The 17,090-nt window shown below is 49.7% G+C and overlaps 1 protein-coding gene across 2 annotated transcripts in view; it reads right to left on the bottom strand.

The window, feature by feature from the left end:
* Window positions 1-17,090, bottom strand: part of Kcnn3 (potassium calcium-activated channel subfamily N member 3) — a 148,267-nt gene that overhangs the window by 49,672 nt on the left and 81,505 nt on the right. For both annotated transcript variants that reach the window (XM_057793370.1, XM_057793371.1), the window contains exon 3: window positions 9,226-9,644. In XM_057793370.1, the coding sequence (XP_057649353.1) occupies window positions 9,226-9,644 (419 nt within the window). The remainder of the gene's footprint in view (window positions 1-9,225; window positions 9,645-17,090) is intronic.

The raw sequence follows: 17,090 nt of genomic DNA, 5'->3' as shown, positions 1-17,090 counted from the left end.
TCTTGGCAGAGTGGGAGGGGATTATTCATAGCGGGGGGGGGGGGGGGAGGGCTTACAACCCTTCTCCTCCGGTGTCCCCAAAGCAGACAGCCTGAGGAGCAAAATGTCATTGCTAAAGAGAGTGGAGGGAAACCCAGCTGTAGGACCTCAGGCTGGCGTACCTGGGATGGTGTGTTGGGAAAAGCACTGCTTCCCTGTGCACACTGCTGGGGAGGAGGCGCTCGTGCAAGGCTCACTCCTCAGGTGCTAGCCTGTCCAGAGCTCAACGTTGTCCTTGTTAGGAAACCTTCCTGATTCCCATTTCTAGACTCTTCTAAGAGATATATCTGTTAATTGCAATGCAATTTATAATTAATGTATATTTAACATAAATAAAAATATGAAGAAAATAACAAATAAACAATTTTGCTGTTTAAGTGTCAAAGATGAGGAACATACTGTGTAGAAAAAAGGAAAAACAGAAAAAAACTGTGAATCAGAAATAACAAAAAGAGAAACTCAGCTGTGGAAAAGTGAGGATGGGGAGATCCAGACAGACATTTGAGATCGGAACTCTACTGACTCTCCAATCGGGGCCCTGGGACCGGTGGCCCAGTGCTGAAGTCCCTGGCTGCAGCCCACTGAACCTGGGCATGGCAGCGCCCTGGAAGGGCCACTCTGCTCCAGGCTCAGGGGAGATTGGGTGCAGCCGGCCCTGCAACCAGGCAGGTGCAGGAACAGCGTTCTCCTGCATGCACCAGAGCTCAGCTGTGGCCACGGAGGAGTCGGGGAATCACCTGCCTTGTATTTCCTACCTTCCTCGCAAGAGCACGTCCCCTCTTCCTATGATTTCCAAACGCACCCTCACTTGCAGCGTTCCCACGCCTTCCCACCAAGGACGGTGTCAGGCAGCATCCCCATGACCCACCCACCCACACCTTGGTGTCACAAGCCCAGGATACAGCCATCCAAGGGAGGCTCCAGGGAGATGACCCACAAGGCTCTTGTTATCCTGCCTTTTTCTAAGGCCATTGACTGCTAGGTAGAAACCTTCAAGAAGGAATTGGCCCTCTTCAAGGGAAGTTCTCGTCTGGTTGCCCATCCCCCATACTTCCTGCCTGGCTTGCTGTCAATCCGTGTTTTATTAAACCAATACCGAGTGGCAAAACAAGAGCGTTATGTACAGCCCGCGATCCTCATACTGTGGGGGTGTATTTTGCCTGCATGTATGTCTATGCGCCACTCATATGCCTAGCTCCTATAGAGGCCAAAAGGGGGCGCCAGATCCTTGGAACAGGAGTTACAGATGGCTGTGAGTCAACATGTGGTTGCTGGACATTGAACTCAGGTCCTCTGGAAGAGCAGCCAGTGCTTCTAATCACTAAGCCATCTCTCCAGGCCAAGTTCATATTTTTTTTTTAAAGGAGAGAAATCTTAAATTGTATTTAGGGTGGAGTCAAATATGCCTCCTTCGCTTTACGGCTCTTCTCTTCTGAGATGTTCTCTTCACCCAGGGATTGATGAAATACTCACTTTGATTTCTGGCTCCCGTTCCCATTTCTTCTCTATCTGACTCTTTAATCTACCTGGAATTTATTTTGGCGGCTGGTAAGAGGTGGTGTGCCAATTTGATATCCAAGCTTCCAATTTCCCCCATGAACGTTTATAGAATAATCTATTGCCTCCTAATTGGTTTTCTTTCTCCATGATTGGGTTTCCACACTAGGATACATTTCAGGGTTTTCCATTACGTCTCATTGATCTGCCATTACTGGTTCTTTAGTAATGAGTAATGCCCAAGGGAGTTAATTATTCTTTGTTTTATAGTACATTTTAATATCCACAGAGAAAGTTCCCTCTCTGGGCTTCTCTTGTAAGAGTTAGGCTGTTTTCACTTATTATTAAAATGTTCTGTGAATCACTCACTGTTTTTCCCTAAACTTTCTAATTTTGTTTTCCGATTCAGCAAAAATTGATTAAATTTGGTAACTTTCAGATTTGTAAATCCTGTTTTTAAAATTTATTAGTTCCTGTTTCTTCATTATAAACTTAATCTGCTTTCTATATAAGGCTTTTTATTTTTGTTTTTCAAGACAGTGTTTCTCTGTGTAACAGCCCTGGCTGTCCTGGAACTCGCTCTGTAGACTAGACTGGCTTCAAACTCACAGACATCCTCCTGCCTCTGCCTCACAAGTGCTGGGATTAGAGGTAAGCACCACCACTCCCAAACTTGTTTCATTCTTCTCATTAGTATTATCTCTTTTCCTTCTTTATCTTTTTTTCTTGGCTTTTGGAGGCAGGATCTTGGTATACAGCCCTGGTACTCAACATGCAACCATGCTGGTAAAATACTAAAAGTAATTCTCCTGCCTCAGCCCCCTGAAGCATGTACATAGAGTGCCACAATACCTGGTTTCATTCTTCACTTTTTTTAAAAAAAATGTACTTATTTTTATTTGAATGTTTGGGTGTTTTGCCTGTGTGTATGTCAGTGTACCATATATATGCTTATCCCCACAAAGGCCAGAGAGGGGTTCAGATCCCCTGGAACTAGAGTTATAGATGGCTGTCAGCTGCCATGTGGGTACTGAGATTTGAACCTGGGATTCTGGAAGAGCAGCCAGAGCTCTTAACCACAGAGCCATCTCTCCAATCTCCTTCACATTTTAGCAATGAAGATGATAAAGAGTACTTTCATCTGAGTACATAGTTCTCCATCAAAACCTTCCTTTCTTATTTTGTATATGTGCATAGCATGTATACATATGAGTGTGCATGTGTGGATGTGGGTGCATGTGGGGGTGGGGTGCATGTGTGTGTGGGTTGCATTGTGTGTAGGGGTGCATGTGGGGGGTGCATTGTGTGTGGGTGGGGTGCATGTGGGGGGTGGGGTACATTGTGTGAAGAGGTGCATTGTGTGGGGGTGGGGTGCATGTGGGGGGTAGGGTGTATGTGTGTGGGGGGCGTGTGTGTGTGCATGTGTGTATAGGGGTGCATTGTGGGGGGGTGCATGTGTGTGTAGGGGTGCATGTGTGTGGGGGTGGGGTGCATGTGGGGGTGCATATATGTGAGGGTAGGTGCATTATGTGGGGGTGGAGTACATGTGGGGGGTGTATGGGGGGTGCCTGTGGAGGGGTGCATTGTGTGGGGGTGGGGTGCATGTGTGTGAGGGTGGGGTGCATGTGTGGGTGTGAGTGCATGTGGGTGTGGGGTGCATGTGTGTGTGGAGTGCATTGTGTGTGAGTGGGATGCATGTGTATGGGTGTGGGTGCATGTGTGTGTAGGGGTGCATGTGGGGGTGCTTGTGTGGGGTGCATTGTGTGGGGGTGCATTGTGTGGGGGTGGGGTGCATGTGGGGGGTGCATGTGTGTGGGGGGGTGCATGTGGGGGGTGCGTGTGTGTGTGGGTGCATTGTGTGGGGGTGCATGTGTGTGTAGGGGTGCATGTGGGGGGGTGCATGTGTGTGGGAGTGGGGTACATGTGTATATATGGCGACCCCAAGTTGATGCTGAATGTCTTCCTCAGTCCATGCCCACCTTATATATTGAGGCAGGATGTCTCAGCAAACCTGGACTTGCCATTTTGGCTAGTCTGGCTGGCCAGCTTGCTGAGGAGATTCTATCTCTACTTCCTGAGTGATGAGATAACAGGTGGCTGCCACACCCACTGGGCTCTTATGTGGGTTCTGGGGACCCAAAGCTGATCCTCAGCTTCACCACCAAGCCATCTCTCCAGCCCCAGATTCCCACGCTCGTCTTTCCAGGACGAAAGTGCACTCTGTGCTAGGGCATTTTCATCAGTGCTGGCTTCTTTTGTTTCGTGTGTGTGAGTGTTTCACTTACATCATGTCTGTGCACTTGTGGGTCTGGTGCCTGCAGAGAGGAACTGGAGTACTGGGAATCGAACTCTGGTCCTCTGGAAGAGCAGCCAGTGCTCTTGATTGATGAGCCATCTCTCCAGCCCCTTTTCATCTAAAATGTTAAGCGGTTCCTTTGAATCACATAGCAATTTATGCGGTGAAGTCAGCCTGGCCCCATTGCCCTCTGCTTCGCATTTACATAATAACTCCTGGCTCTTACTTTTTTCTGGGTCCCTTTGCTTTAGCTTCCTCTTCTTAAAATAGCATGAAAATAACTATTGCTTTGAAATCTCATCAAAGTAAGGGACACTGTCTTTTAATTGAGGAGGCAAGCGCAACTATTGTTGATCATTATAAATTTTAGATCATTATAAATTTGGTTTTCTGTCATCTGGTTTTGTGTTTTCTGTCCTTACATTTTCCAGTCCCAAGTCCTTGTTTCTTCTGTCTTAGCTTAGTGGGACCTGGTGTATGGAAAGTACATGTTGCTTAGCGTCCTCATGCCTCAGCTTCATCCTGTGTGGAACCGGGATGTCACACAAACATGAGGCCTCAGACAGGTGAGGTACCAACTCAGGGTGTGTGGGACAACTCATGGCTGATGCCTCTGTTTTCCTTATTGCATGGTTTTAAAGTCCTGCTTGTGGAGCCAGAGGGATTTCTCTCGGTGGTTACAGCACACTGGCTGCTCTTCCAGAGGACCAGGTTTGACTCCCAGCACCCACAAGGCAGCTCACACTGTCTGGGACTCTAGTTCCAGTGGATCTTGATGCTCTCTTCCGGCGTGCAGGCAAAACACCCATGCATCAAGATAAATCTTTGTTTTTAAATCCTATTTGTGGGAACTTAAAGGTTTAGATTATGTTTTTGACTACATTTGCAACGCGTCATCCTGTAGACACGCTTTCTTCACGTCAAAGCCACTGCCATGGTCCCTCTGTTCCCTCCTGCTCCTGCCTCAGAGCTTCCCCAGATTCTAGCAGAGAGCAGGAGTATAGGTTGGCCCCTCCTCCTTCTCCTCCTCTACACTTCTGAGGATCAACTTAAGGCCTCGTGCATAACAGACAAGTGTTTTCCCTGAGCTGTAACCCCAACCCCAGAACGGCCTGGTTCCCTCTGACTCTGCAGGCCAGATCTCTAGAAACAAACTCTTCATTAGAATATCTGTGAGAAAGAAATAAAGTTTACACAGTCAAGATCAAACACCTGCTATCAGGCCGGAGAATCCAAGAGGGTCCAACCATTCAAGAAGATGGGAAGGTTTACTTGCAAAGCAAGATGCAGCCCATGTTTGTCAGTGCCTTGGAGGCTTTTCTGCTTCTTCCAAGGAGACAAACACACATGTGTGGGCAGCCAGAGCACGGCTGATGGTGTACAGGGAAAGCCGACTTCCCCAGCCTGATGCACTGGGACCTGGGGCCTCCACTGCTCCTTTTCTACCGCTGCTTGGTATTTGACAGTGTTTAATGAGGAGGTTCCTGGGGTGGCCCTGGGAGGCCTGTGGGAGGTGGGCATGCAGCCAAGAGAATCTGGAGAATGCTGAGTGCTGCCACTGTCAGGGCTCAAAGGCAGTGATGTCATGCATCTCTGGGGTCCTGGGAAAACAAGCTGATGTTGCCACCGCCCTCCTGGCAGCCAGGTGTTGCTCTCCCAACACAGGGCTCCTCTGTGCCATTATTCACTCCTGTCTGCCCTTGGCAGGAGATGTAGAACCATTTATTGTCCCATAAAAACCAACCCCAGATAGGAGAAATGATTTAAAAAATGCATCTTGCTGAAGAGGGATTTCCATAGCAACTTCAAAAGCGTGTGCATACAGCTAGGATCGAGTATAGCTGACGGAAGCCACCTGGACCCTATGCGAAGCCTGGCCTGGGTGGCAGAGCCAGAGAAGGTTCTAGAACCCATCATGGCGCTTAATGCCCATGGCAAGTCACTTGATGATAGAGTCTCCATCAGGTCAAGCTGAGAGAGAACAAGGCCATCTTTGTCGTATTCCTCTCCTACCCTGGTCCAACTCTCCAGCCCCCCAGTGCAGCCCCTGTCTCAGTGTCTCGGCCAGTCATGCTTAGAATTCGACCTTGGGAAGCACAGGGTTACCTACAGCTCTGAAAAAGACTAGCCGGCCATTGTAAGAGAGTTTTGCCTGATTACGTGGTCTGTGTAAACTTTCATGGCCCTATAGGTCAGATTCTGGGAAAGAGCCAAAGACCATGAGATTTGGGAACCGAAATTTGGGGATAGGGCTGCTCTCTGGATCAACACAGGAAGTGTGGCACAGACTAGCTGTGGTGCAATGGTAACAGAAACCTCTAGATGGCCCTAGAGAGTTAGGCTCCAGGAGGTAAAGGGCTCTCCAAATTCCCTGTCAGTCGGTGGGTTCCTTCCACCTCTGAGTAAGGGGTGTGACCCCGAATCAGGCAGCTCTCCTGAGAGGTGCCACAATCCCAGGTGAAGGCAATGAGTGCCCCAATCAGCATAGGGTGGAGCAGGTGCACGCTAATACCCATTGCACACACACATGCACATCCACAGTTGCACAGACATCATACGTGCATGTGTACACATGTATGCACACACATGAAGACATCATGGAACATGGAGTCAACCCTGGAAACAGCATGGCAGAGTGGTCAAGGATACTGACGTCAGAGAAGACCAAACAGCAAGCCTGGCATTTTTATGTCACCACAGTGGCCTTCAGACCTCAGACTGGGGACATGGCTAGGACAACCTGGGGCACAATTTCCTGGCCCTGTAGGATCCAGCTAGGGTTGACAAGATAAAAGTGAAGTTTAGGGTGGAAATCAGGCTTGCATTCTGACTGCGCACCGAGGAGCCCCGAGACTGCAAACCAGTTTCTTCCCAGCAGCCAAGTCCAGAGACTCCAGTGTGAGGACAGTCAGGGTTCCTCGTGTCTGCTCTTAGGTTAATCTGGGATAGCATGGAGTGTGAGCTATAGAGGCAGCAGCGTGAGAAGCAGGAGCCAGGGCACTGAACTCAGAAATATGCCTAACCCATCTCGAAGCCTGTGTCCTTAAAGGCCAGGCTATGGGAGGGTCTGGCTGGCTCTGCTTCCTGATCTTCAGCTGGGTCTCTTGAGCCATGTTTGCATAGAAAGCAGCTGGGGATTCTGTAGCAGCACAGGCTAACCTAGCTTAACAAGGGCTAATCTTGTTTAACCTGGGCTAACCCAGGCTAACCCAGTCTCATACATCTTGATGCAAGCTAACCTTTTCTAACCAGACTAACCTGGAAGCTTTGGAGGGTATTAAATATCAACTATGACGCAAAGACTTCTGAAAACGAGATTTCCCACAATGTGGTTATTCTCCAGAAACAAATAAATAAGTTGTTAAACTTGTGACAGTTTCAATAAACAATGCAGCTCATCTGTAGGTACCTGGTTGTATGTTCAGGCTGACTGTTCATCTGAAATATATGCCAGACAAGGGACAAACATGGAAAACCTCAAGTGTCCCAAAAGGCTATACAAATTCAGTTACCACTGTTGGAAATCGTGGCTTCTGATGATCAGAAAGGAAAACAGGGTAAGTATCAGCGGGGATTTGGTAGGAGTCTGTCTATTCTGGTTATTTAAAAAAAAAAAAAAGGCAACCACAAAGTTCCTGAGTTACTTGGGGATCCTACAATGCATGTTATTAACTGATTGCCATTGCATGGCAAGATACAGTTTGCAAGGGTCGCCTTGCTGGACGCAAACAATAAATCCTATAAAGCAGTATTGTTATCCTTCGTTCTTTATTGAAGCCCAGGGAGGCAGAGTAGCTGCTATTCCTCAGCAGAGAGTCCCATAAGGCAGCCAGCATGGTGCGCACGCACCTGCCATCCCAGCGTGAGGAAGCAAGAGGAGGGGATGTGGAAAGAGTACAGAGGGATCACAAGTTCAAGGCCAGCCTGGACCACCCTGCCTCAAATAAACAGTAAACAGTTCCATGAGGAGTTTGGGATTGGAAACAGACAGAGCTCCACTTTCTCTGGTGTAGGAACATATTTGCCAGAGAAAGTTCCCGGGGAACTGTTTAGTGTGGATCCCTGCTAGGAGAAGAGCTCGGCTGCTGAGCTGTGGTTGGGCTCTAGATAGTTGGCTGGTGTGGTTTGGGGTTCTCTCTCAGAGGTCCCCAATACTGACAATCACAGCTTGGTCCTCATTCTAAGGACCGTGTTCTGGGCAGCACAATGCTTCTGTCTGGAATCTGAAAGTCACAGATAATACCCCAAAGCCAGTGGGAAACTTAGTTAATGTTCTTGTGTGAGATCTATTCTAGCCAACTCTCAACTAGGATTCTCTGTCTTGTTTTATATCTGCTTGGACCCGGGCACACAGAAGTCCTACAGACAAACTGGATTCTCTGTCTTGTTTTATATCTGCTCGGACCCGGGCACACAGAAGGTCTGACAGACAAACTGTAAGCACTGATGCATTAGGGCAGCTACCGGGGTCTGTGTAAGCCGCACAGATTTTCTCTGGGCCTCTCACACAGAGAGGCTCTCTACCCCTGGAGCATGGCTTTATCTATTTCATTTCAAGTGACTCTTACTTTAAAATGAGGTGACCTCAGCTTCTTGGGCAGACTCCAGAGGCCTTGCCTCGATTTGGACTCTCCATGTGAAATAAGATTAGAATGAGCTACGGTGTCAGCTTGAAAAAGGCAGGTGTCCCCAACTGGGCCGAGGAGTGGAGGAGGGAGGTAAGGTCCTATCGGTCCTAACGGGAGCCACAAGGGTGGCTCTTCTGAGAACTGGCTGGTCATTACAGAGCCCGCGGTCTCAGGCCGCAGGTCCTTCGCTCCCATCATCAGTTTCCTGAATCACCAGTTCCCTGTAATCTTTGCCAAATCTATTTCACCACAACATGGTTCTCCAGCTCTAAAGTCCATGTGAATCATGACGAGAGGCTCTAGAACATCATTGCTGAGTCAATAGCTCGGGGCCTGGGGCGAAGGCCCTGGATTCTGACAAGTCCCCCAGTGATGCTGATACTGAAGCAAAATGAACAGGTTCCATTATGGCAGGACTTATAGGAACATTCTAAACATCAGCAAGCACTCTTCATCTCCAAGGGGAGAGCAGACAGAAACTTGTAGATTGATAAATACAGAATAGGGGCTAAGACACAACCAGAAGGCTTTGACACACCGCTCCAAGGAAGGAACAGAAGTTAGTTCTGTGTATTTTCCAGCTCACCTGGGCTCCAGTGTTCAACATTCTAAACCAGCTCTACCTCCTTCTCACTCCCATTCTCTTTTTCCTTTGAGGGGTCTGAGAACATTACCGCCTCCTCCATCAGATCTCAGACCTGAGCCTCCCTGCTCTGCCTCCCTTCCCCGTACCATGTTCAGAGGTTCAGAGGCTCCCTGGAATACCTTTCGCAGACGCGTACGGTCCAGGCGGCGATGATCCACAGAGAGATGCTGAACACCAGCAGCACCGTGCCGGGGCAGATGGTCATGAGCGTCTTCATGACGAACCTAGTGTTGAAGTTGATCTTGTTGAGGGCCCCGATGCTTCGGGAGGAGGCGTCGGTGAAGAGCTTGCTGTGCAGCAGCATGACTCGGGCGATCAGGTACAGGCGCAAGAACATGGGGATGGACAGGATGATGTCCACATCCGCCTCTGCCCGAGAAGGGGTGTAGGAGAAGGCCAGGCGTGCGGTCCAGAAGAACTTGTACTCTCCAGGAATGGGGTGGATGGCGCACACCAGCATCTCCAGGCTGATGTAGAGGATGCGCTCGTAGGTCATGGCTATCCGCCAGTCATCCGCACCATTGTCGATCACAAAGAGCTGGGGGAGCAGAGAGTGTGTTAGTGTGGCCAGGACAGGAGAGCAGGGACATCACAGGAGAGGCTGATGGGGAGGACAGGTGAGCAGGAACATCACAGGAGAGGCTGATGGGGAGGACAGGAGAGCAGGAACATCACAGGAGAGGCTGATGGGGAGGACAGGTGAGCAGGGACATCACAGGAGAGGCTGATGGGGAGGACAGGAGAGCAGGAACATCACAGGAGAGGCTGATGGGGAGGACAGGTGAGCAGGGACATCACAGGAGAGGCTGATGGGGAGGACAGGTGAGCAGGGACATCACAGGAGAGGCTGATGGAGAGGACAGCTGAGCAGGGACATCACAGGAGAGGCTGATGGGGCTCCACTGTCCTGACCACCTCAGGGGCAGGCTGGAATTCTACCTGTGGTGAGAGTCCTAGTCAAGAGTGGAGACCCGTGTGGTCAGCTGAAGGTCCTGGCTAAGATGCCCACTCTCTGCACCTTGTATTCCTTCTCTGCAAGTTGCTTCCTAGGATACTGGCATGCCTATCTGTCTCTCTGAGACAAGGTCTCACCCTGTAGCCAGCTCATGGAAATCCTCCTGCCTCAACTTTTCTAGTGCCGGGATTACAAGAATAAGCCAGCATGACAAGCTAGATATTGAGATGTATAATCAAAAAGAATATATTTGGTCTTCACCTTGGCTGAGGCATGCAGTTATTAAAACCCCAGGAGAGGACGGAGTTTGGCATAGTATGAACAAGACACTGGATTTGATCCCCAGCAACACACACACACACTACCCGTGCATGCACACACATATGTACACACCACACACACATACACACCATACATACACATCCTATACCACACACACACACACACACAATGAGCTTCAAAAATGACTGGGAGGATGTTTTGTTTTGTTTTGTTTTGAGACAGGGTTTTACTATGTAGCTCTGGCAGTCCTGAGTTTTGTTATGTGGAGTAGGCTGGCCTTGAACTCACAGAGATCTACTTGCTTTTGCCTCCTGACACTGGGATTAAAGGTGTGCATACCTGGCTACTATTACTTAGTGCTGGGGTGTAAGCCCAGGTCTTCACACAAGCCAGGCAAGTTTTTGCCACTGAGCCATACCGCCAGCACAGTCAAAATCTCCTAAATACCCATGTTGTGTCTTAATGCCCAGGTTATGACTGCTTGGGAAGCACTGGCCATCCACGGGGTAGGAACTAGGAAGAAAATGGCTATCAATCTCACCCTCCCCAGGTGGCATCAGTGGCAAAACATTTCATCAAGTGTGCCACATCGTGAGCCTCTGCAGAACCCAAGGACAAGGTCTGGAGACTTCTGGATAGCTGAGCCCATGGAGGTACCTGCAAGGCAGCACGCCCACAGAAACCCCAGGAGCTCTGTGCCCTTCCCACACTCCTGCTTTGGGAGTCCATTCCAGCTTGCTGCTAGCAAGATTCTCTGTAGCAACCTGAAGAACTGTGCAAATGTCTCCCTGGCTCCAGCAGATGACTCAAATCCAAGGCCCAGGTCACAGGGGTCCTGACTCACAGCTGACCAGTCAGACAATGTGGGCTTTAGGAGTGGAGGCAGAGCTGAGGGACCAGGCCAGTAGCCAATTGATGTAGGGTTCCCCTCTGCATGCTGTGAATATGTTTTATTACCATTGGTTAATAAAGAATCTGCTTTGGGCCTATGGCAGTGCAGAATTGAGCAAGGTGGGAATTTCAAGCAGAGATAGAGGAGAAAAGAAGGCAGAGTCAGAGAGATGCCATGTAGCTGCCTAAGGAGGCAGATGCCCCAAAACCTTACCGGTAAACCATGAGCTCATGATAAAATATAAAATAATAGAAATGGGTTAATTTAAGATGTAAGAGTTAGTTAATAAGAAGCTTAAGCTAATAGGTCAAGCAGTGTTTTAATTAACATAGTTTCTGTGTGATTATTTCGGTTCTGGGCAGTCAGGAAACAAACAAGTGGCTTCCGTCTACTGCCAGCCGCATCTAATGCTAATTCGAGTGTGATGTTAGAACTGGGTTAACTGCTGAGCGTCCCTCTGGGGTTCATGTCTTGTGTGGGGACAAAACTCCCACAAGTCCGAAGAGCAGAGGAAGGCCTTGGGTCAGTCTCTTTCTGCTATACACCGCCACGCTCCCTCCAGTGTGAAGGATCCAGCCTCCATGTGATATTTTGTGCTAAGGGGGATTAAAAGTGCTTTTGTGTTTAAAGGGGAAACAAAACCAGAAACCCCTCATCTCTGAGCTTCAGTGAGTGTGGCATGATGGAGAGGAGTGTTTCCTGTATTAGTGAGCTTACAGAGTGACTGAGTTTCTGATTCCAACTCGGAAGAGGCAGCAAGTGTCTGCACTCAAGCAATGCATGGCACATCTGTTGCCTGGCTCCTGAGCCTAGAACTATCAGTTTGGTAACCTTGAGTGAGTTCCTGAACCCCACTGCCCCATCCGTTCTCTTGTCTGGGAATGTGACATCTGCTGCAAGCAGATCAGAGGAGGCTACAGTGGGCACATCACATGTGTCATGCGCAGTAGTATGTCCAGTGTGTAACACACCCTGCCTAATCCCTACCACACTATTAGCTACTATGAGCAAAGCGGTGAGTATTAGTGATTGTTAATATCAGCTATGAGTGTTACTTTTAGCCTTACAAAGGGTAGCATCTTGGTCTTCCCATAAAGTGAGGACTGGGCTTGGCTCTGTCTCCATTCCTTTCCAGTTCCAACCTTCTTCAAAGCTTTGAACCGGGGCCCGGTCATGAGAATCCATTGCAGCAGGCATTCCTTAGATACCTGCTACCTACCTTGCCCACACTCCATTGAGATTATGTGGGGAAGGCCCAGCCTTTGTCCCCAAGGAAGCCCCACTATGGGGTCCTACTGTGTTTGATGACTGCTCAGACAGTTGTACTTCTGTCTTTCAGCAAGCTCAGCCATCTCTGAACAGAGGAACCTTGAAGGTCCCAAGCAATTGGGGTCTGCCTAAGGCTGAGGCTATAACCAGGACACTGGAGGTGCCCATCACACCCCCGTACCTTCTTGGATGCCACCTGCTGCCACGCACCCCCATGTATCCTGCCCAGAAGCCTGGGGAGCTGTTCCCTTCCAGCACAACTTCTGCTGGCCTTTATTGAAGAGCTAGGGTAAAGGTCCTGCACTCTGGTGCACGGGGCACTCTGGGGCAGAGAGCCTCGGGGGGCAGGTGTCCCTACTTGTACATCCTGAAAGAGAATGACCAGAGTCCTGTCTTGGATGACCAGTTCTGAAAGGCCAGCAAACAGTCAGGCTGGGAGCAAAGGAGGCTGAAGCTGTGGCAGGAACTGGGGAAAGATGAGTTTAACCGAAATCCAGCATCCACAAAGGAGAAAAGATGGCTGACCAAAGGGTAGAAGGACTAAGCTTCCTTCCCTGCCCACTCTTGCCTGCAACAGACTGCCTCTACCTCCCCCAAGGTTTGGGCCCCACCCAGAGGCCTTCACCCTTCTCCACTCCTTCCCATGAGTTATTTCAGCCCAAGAAGAAGAAAAGACTCGGCTGCCTGGGCCTGAGGTCTCCAAGAATAAGGCTGCAAGTCAAACAGTCTCTGGTACCCCAGATACAAATAGAAGGCAAACAGGTGACTCATGTGCTGTAGACAGTGGGGTGGAGAGGGGGTGTTTCTTGCTTTTAGTGTCTGCCTGTGACATTTGTAAGCTACAGTAGCAAGTTCCGGACATGCTAGCAGGCCACTGAGAGGCGAGAGAGGTGGCTGCAGAGGGGGCCTCAGCTTCCCCCTTCCTGTCCTGTGACCATACAGGGCCATAATGCGTGTGTGGCTGTCCATTGGGAAGGGGTGGAGCAAAACAGCCAAGCAAGGCCACCATGAGCACGCCTGACTGAGAGGCCTCCCATAGAGTCATCTGGGAACAGGGAAAGATTCCAGCCCAGCACCAGGGGAGCCTCCCTCTCTCTCGATCTCAATGCAGTGCAGCCTGGGTTTTCCCAGACCCAGATCCCATCAATTAGAAGGACAGATCTGTGGCCATTCCAAGACATCCTAACTGTGGTCCGACAGCCCAAGTCATCGCAACATGACTATCTGGCCAAACTCTTTTAATACAAAATTAAAGCCTTCCATCCAGTAATAAAGAAGCACATTCGGTTGCTATAGTAACTGGGTTCACGCAGTAGGAACTGAAGCAATGAGTAACAGATTCCTTTGATTGCTTGGTGGGCACTGAGCTGGTGCATCATCTAAACTGAAGGATGGGGTCTCCATGATCTCCACAGCTCAACAGGAGAGAGCTGGACTGGGGCGGTGCCCCATCGGCTCTCAGGTGTTCCATTATACTTCAGTTTTCTGATGCCAGGAAGATGGCAGTACTAGGTAGTCAAAGCCAGAGGCTGGTGCGCTGGATGGAAGCTTCCCACGACCAGGTATTAGGCTCTTTCAGTCGGTTTGACTGTCTCTGTTACGGGACGATTCACCTGTTCCTCCGCACTCTGCTGACTGTTCTCTAAGTAGGTGGATCACAGAGCTGGCTGCTGAGGCATTCTCAAGCAGTGTGCACTTGGGGGAGGCTGTTTGGAGTAGAGGAACAAGAACCTATTTCAGACTACAGACTGAGAGCACCTGCTAGACAGGCACCATGGCAAGGTTTGGTGGCTCTGCAGAACCCGGCACCTCCCAGCACATCATGCTCTCCCACCCAGGACAGCCTATGTCTTGTGTTTTCTGCCCCTGGAATCACAGTTCTGCAGCGTGACCTCACTTCCTGCAGATGCACCCTGCAGCTTCTCAGCCTCCTGCTCATTCCCTGCCAATCACAAGTTTCAGCTATTCCTTGGTCTTTGCTGCATTTCTGTCTGCCTTGTCACTTAGCCCAGTGGCTGTCAATGTGGCTGCACACCAGAGCCACTTGGAGGCCTGGTAAAATTCCCTTTGCCTTTCACAACAGGAGCACAACAGAAGAGGCAGGGGGTGGGGTGAGAAGGACAAAGGAAAGATAGGCATTTCCCTGCCAAGGTCCATCCTTAGACCAAGACAGGCTCTATGGACAGGGAGGGCTGGGTTGATGTCTTTGTCGGGTGGAGTGGGATTGTTCTTACTTTAGTTTCTGATATCAGGTCTGTTATGTAGCCCAGGCTACCCTTGAACTTACTATGTTTCCGCCTGGGTACTGGGATTGTTCTCTGCGGGTGATACTTAAGTGTACCGAGGGCTGGGACCCAGTGATTACAACTGGAACTCCCTTGACCCCTACTCTTGCCAATGCCTAACCTCAATCTTAGCATGTAGTAGATGTTTATTAATGTTGCCACTTATGTGACTTTGGGCAGCTAATTGTTCCTCTCTTGGGCTGTTTCTTCCTCTGAGGATGAAAAATTTCATGACGGTCCCCAGTGTGCATTGTTTCAGGTTTCTGTCTGTGGCGGTCTGAAAGAAAATGGCCCCCAAAGGAAGTGGCACTATTAGGAGGTGTGGTCTTGCTGGAGGAAGTGTGTCACTGTGGAGGCGGGCTTTGAGGTCTCATATATATGCTCAACCCACACCCAGTGAGACCGACCACTTCCTGTTGCCTGCAAGATGTAGGACTCTCAGCTACTCCTCCAGCACCCTGTCTGCCTGCATAGCACCATGTCCCACTACTACAATGAACTGAACCTCTGAAACTGTAAGTCGACACCTCAATTAAAGGTTTTCCTTTACATGAGTTAACATGCCATGTTGTCTCTTGACAGCAACGGAAGCCCTAAATAAGACACTGTCACCGTGATAAACCACCAGGACCAGAAACAACCTGGGGAGAAAGGGCTTATTGGGCTACAGGTTATAGTTCATCATCCAAGGGAGCCATGGAGGACTGCTGCTCACTGGCTTGCTTCCCATGGCTCACTCATCCTTATACAAGTCAGGACCCCCCCCCCCACCAGCATTTGGTTTGAAGCATCACCTCAGTGGAATATTTGGCTGGGGGGCTTCATCCCAGCTCCTGGCATAAGCTCCCTCCCCTAGGAGTTGCCTCAGTTCAAACTCCACCTCCGAGAAAGCTTGCCAAATGGTGACCCCTCCCCAGGGAAGGTCAAGAAAGCCCGCCAAACAATAACCCCTCCCCAGGGAAGGTCAGGATCACTCCCACAGGCTATTTAAACTGCCCCCCCCAGAGAATAAACACGTGGTATCTGGGTTTCACATGGTCTCCCCTTTTCCCTCTTCCCCTCTCCACGCTTTCCCAGGGCCACTCAGGAGCGCGCCATTAAACATGGGCATCTTTAATTTGGTCTGATTCGGTCTGATTGGGATTATCTGCGCTGGCGGAGAAGCTTGTCCTTAAGAAAATACTTAACATTTGGAGGTCCCATCAGGAGGGGGGCTGTTTTTCCCACAGGCCCATGGCCATGTGTTGGAAAACGCCCTTCTCTCATGTGCTCCACCAGGCTAAGCTCGGCTTCATCTGGGTGAGTACCCCTTTTCAGAACATGCCGCTAGGGCTCAGGGCCCATTTGCATTTATTTTTGTCGATTTTGGGGCTTTCCCGTGGGAGTCCCGATGGTGCTGGATGCCTGATTCAAGTGGTGAGCCCGGCCTCACTGAGGTGGGACTGGGGGGGCAGAGATGTCTGCCACTCATTTCTCATGCCCCTCCCCTGTTTGTGACTCAGCTAAAATTCCCTTTTCCCAGATGACTCTAACTTGTGTCAGATTGGGGAAACCCACCAGCATATGCATCCTGCTCTGAGGATCCCGAATTCTGAGGCACTTTCCTGCCAGCGCCTCCTACCTGACATGTATGTGTTCTTGGTGTTGTGAGCTCCTCAGGGCAGGGCCCATGCTGGTTCACTTACTTCCAGTGCCAGGGAGGGTGCCAGCAAATTGTGGTATTAAGTCGATTTTTGGCTAATGAGGAGTAGGGGTTGATGACTGCTTTATGAAGAATCCAGAATGGAGACTCCTGCAGGAAATTCACTCCCAGTCCCATGACTAACCAGGGCCTGATGAATCTGACAAACTGCCTGTGGTGGCTGCAAAGAAAGTGACCCCATAGGCTCAGGGGGTGGCACCATCAGGGGAAGTGTAACCCCCATAGGCTCAGGGAGTGGCACTATCGGAAGCTGTGGCCTTGTTGGAGGAAATGAGTCTCAGTCTCTTCTTGGATCCAGATGTAGAATGCTCAGCTGCCTCTCCAGCACCATCTGCCTGTGTGCTGCCCTGCTTCCCACCATGACGACAAAGGACCAAACCTCTGAACTGCAAGCCAGTCCCAATTAAATGTTTTCCGTTATAAGATTTGCCATGGTCATGGTGTCTCTTCACAGCAATAGAAACCCTAACTAAGACACTCCCCAGGTGATCTCCGATGTCAGAAAGTTCTAGAGCTAATCTGGAACCAGCATCTCTCATTAATTTTTAAATGATATCTATTATATTTATTACATTATTTGTTTATTTATGGGCATGCTC

Source organism: Chionomys nivalis, chromosome 18 (assembly GCF_950005125.1).
Source record: "Chionomys nivalis chromosome 18, mChiNiv1.1, whole genome shotgun sequence".
Lineage (NCBI taxonomy): Eukaryota > Metazoa > Chordata > Mammalia > Rodentia > Cricetidae > Chionomys > Chionomys nivalis.
The sequence above is the reverse complement of the archived record's forward strand: the minus strand, read 5'-3'. Positions and strand labels throughout refer to the sequence as shown.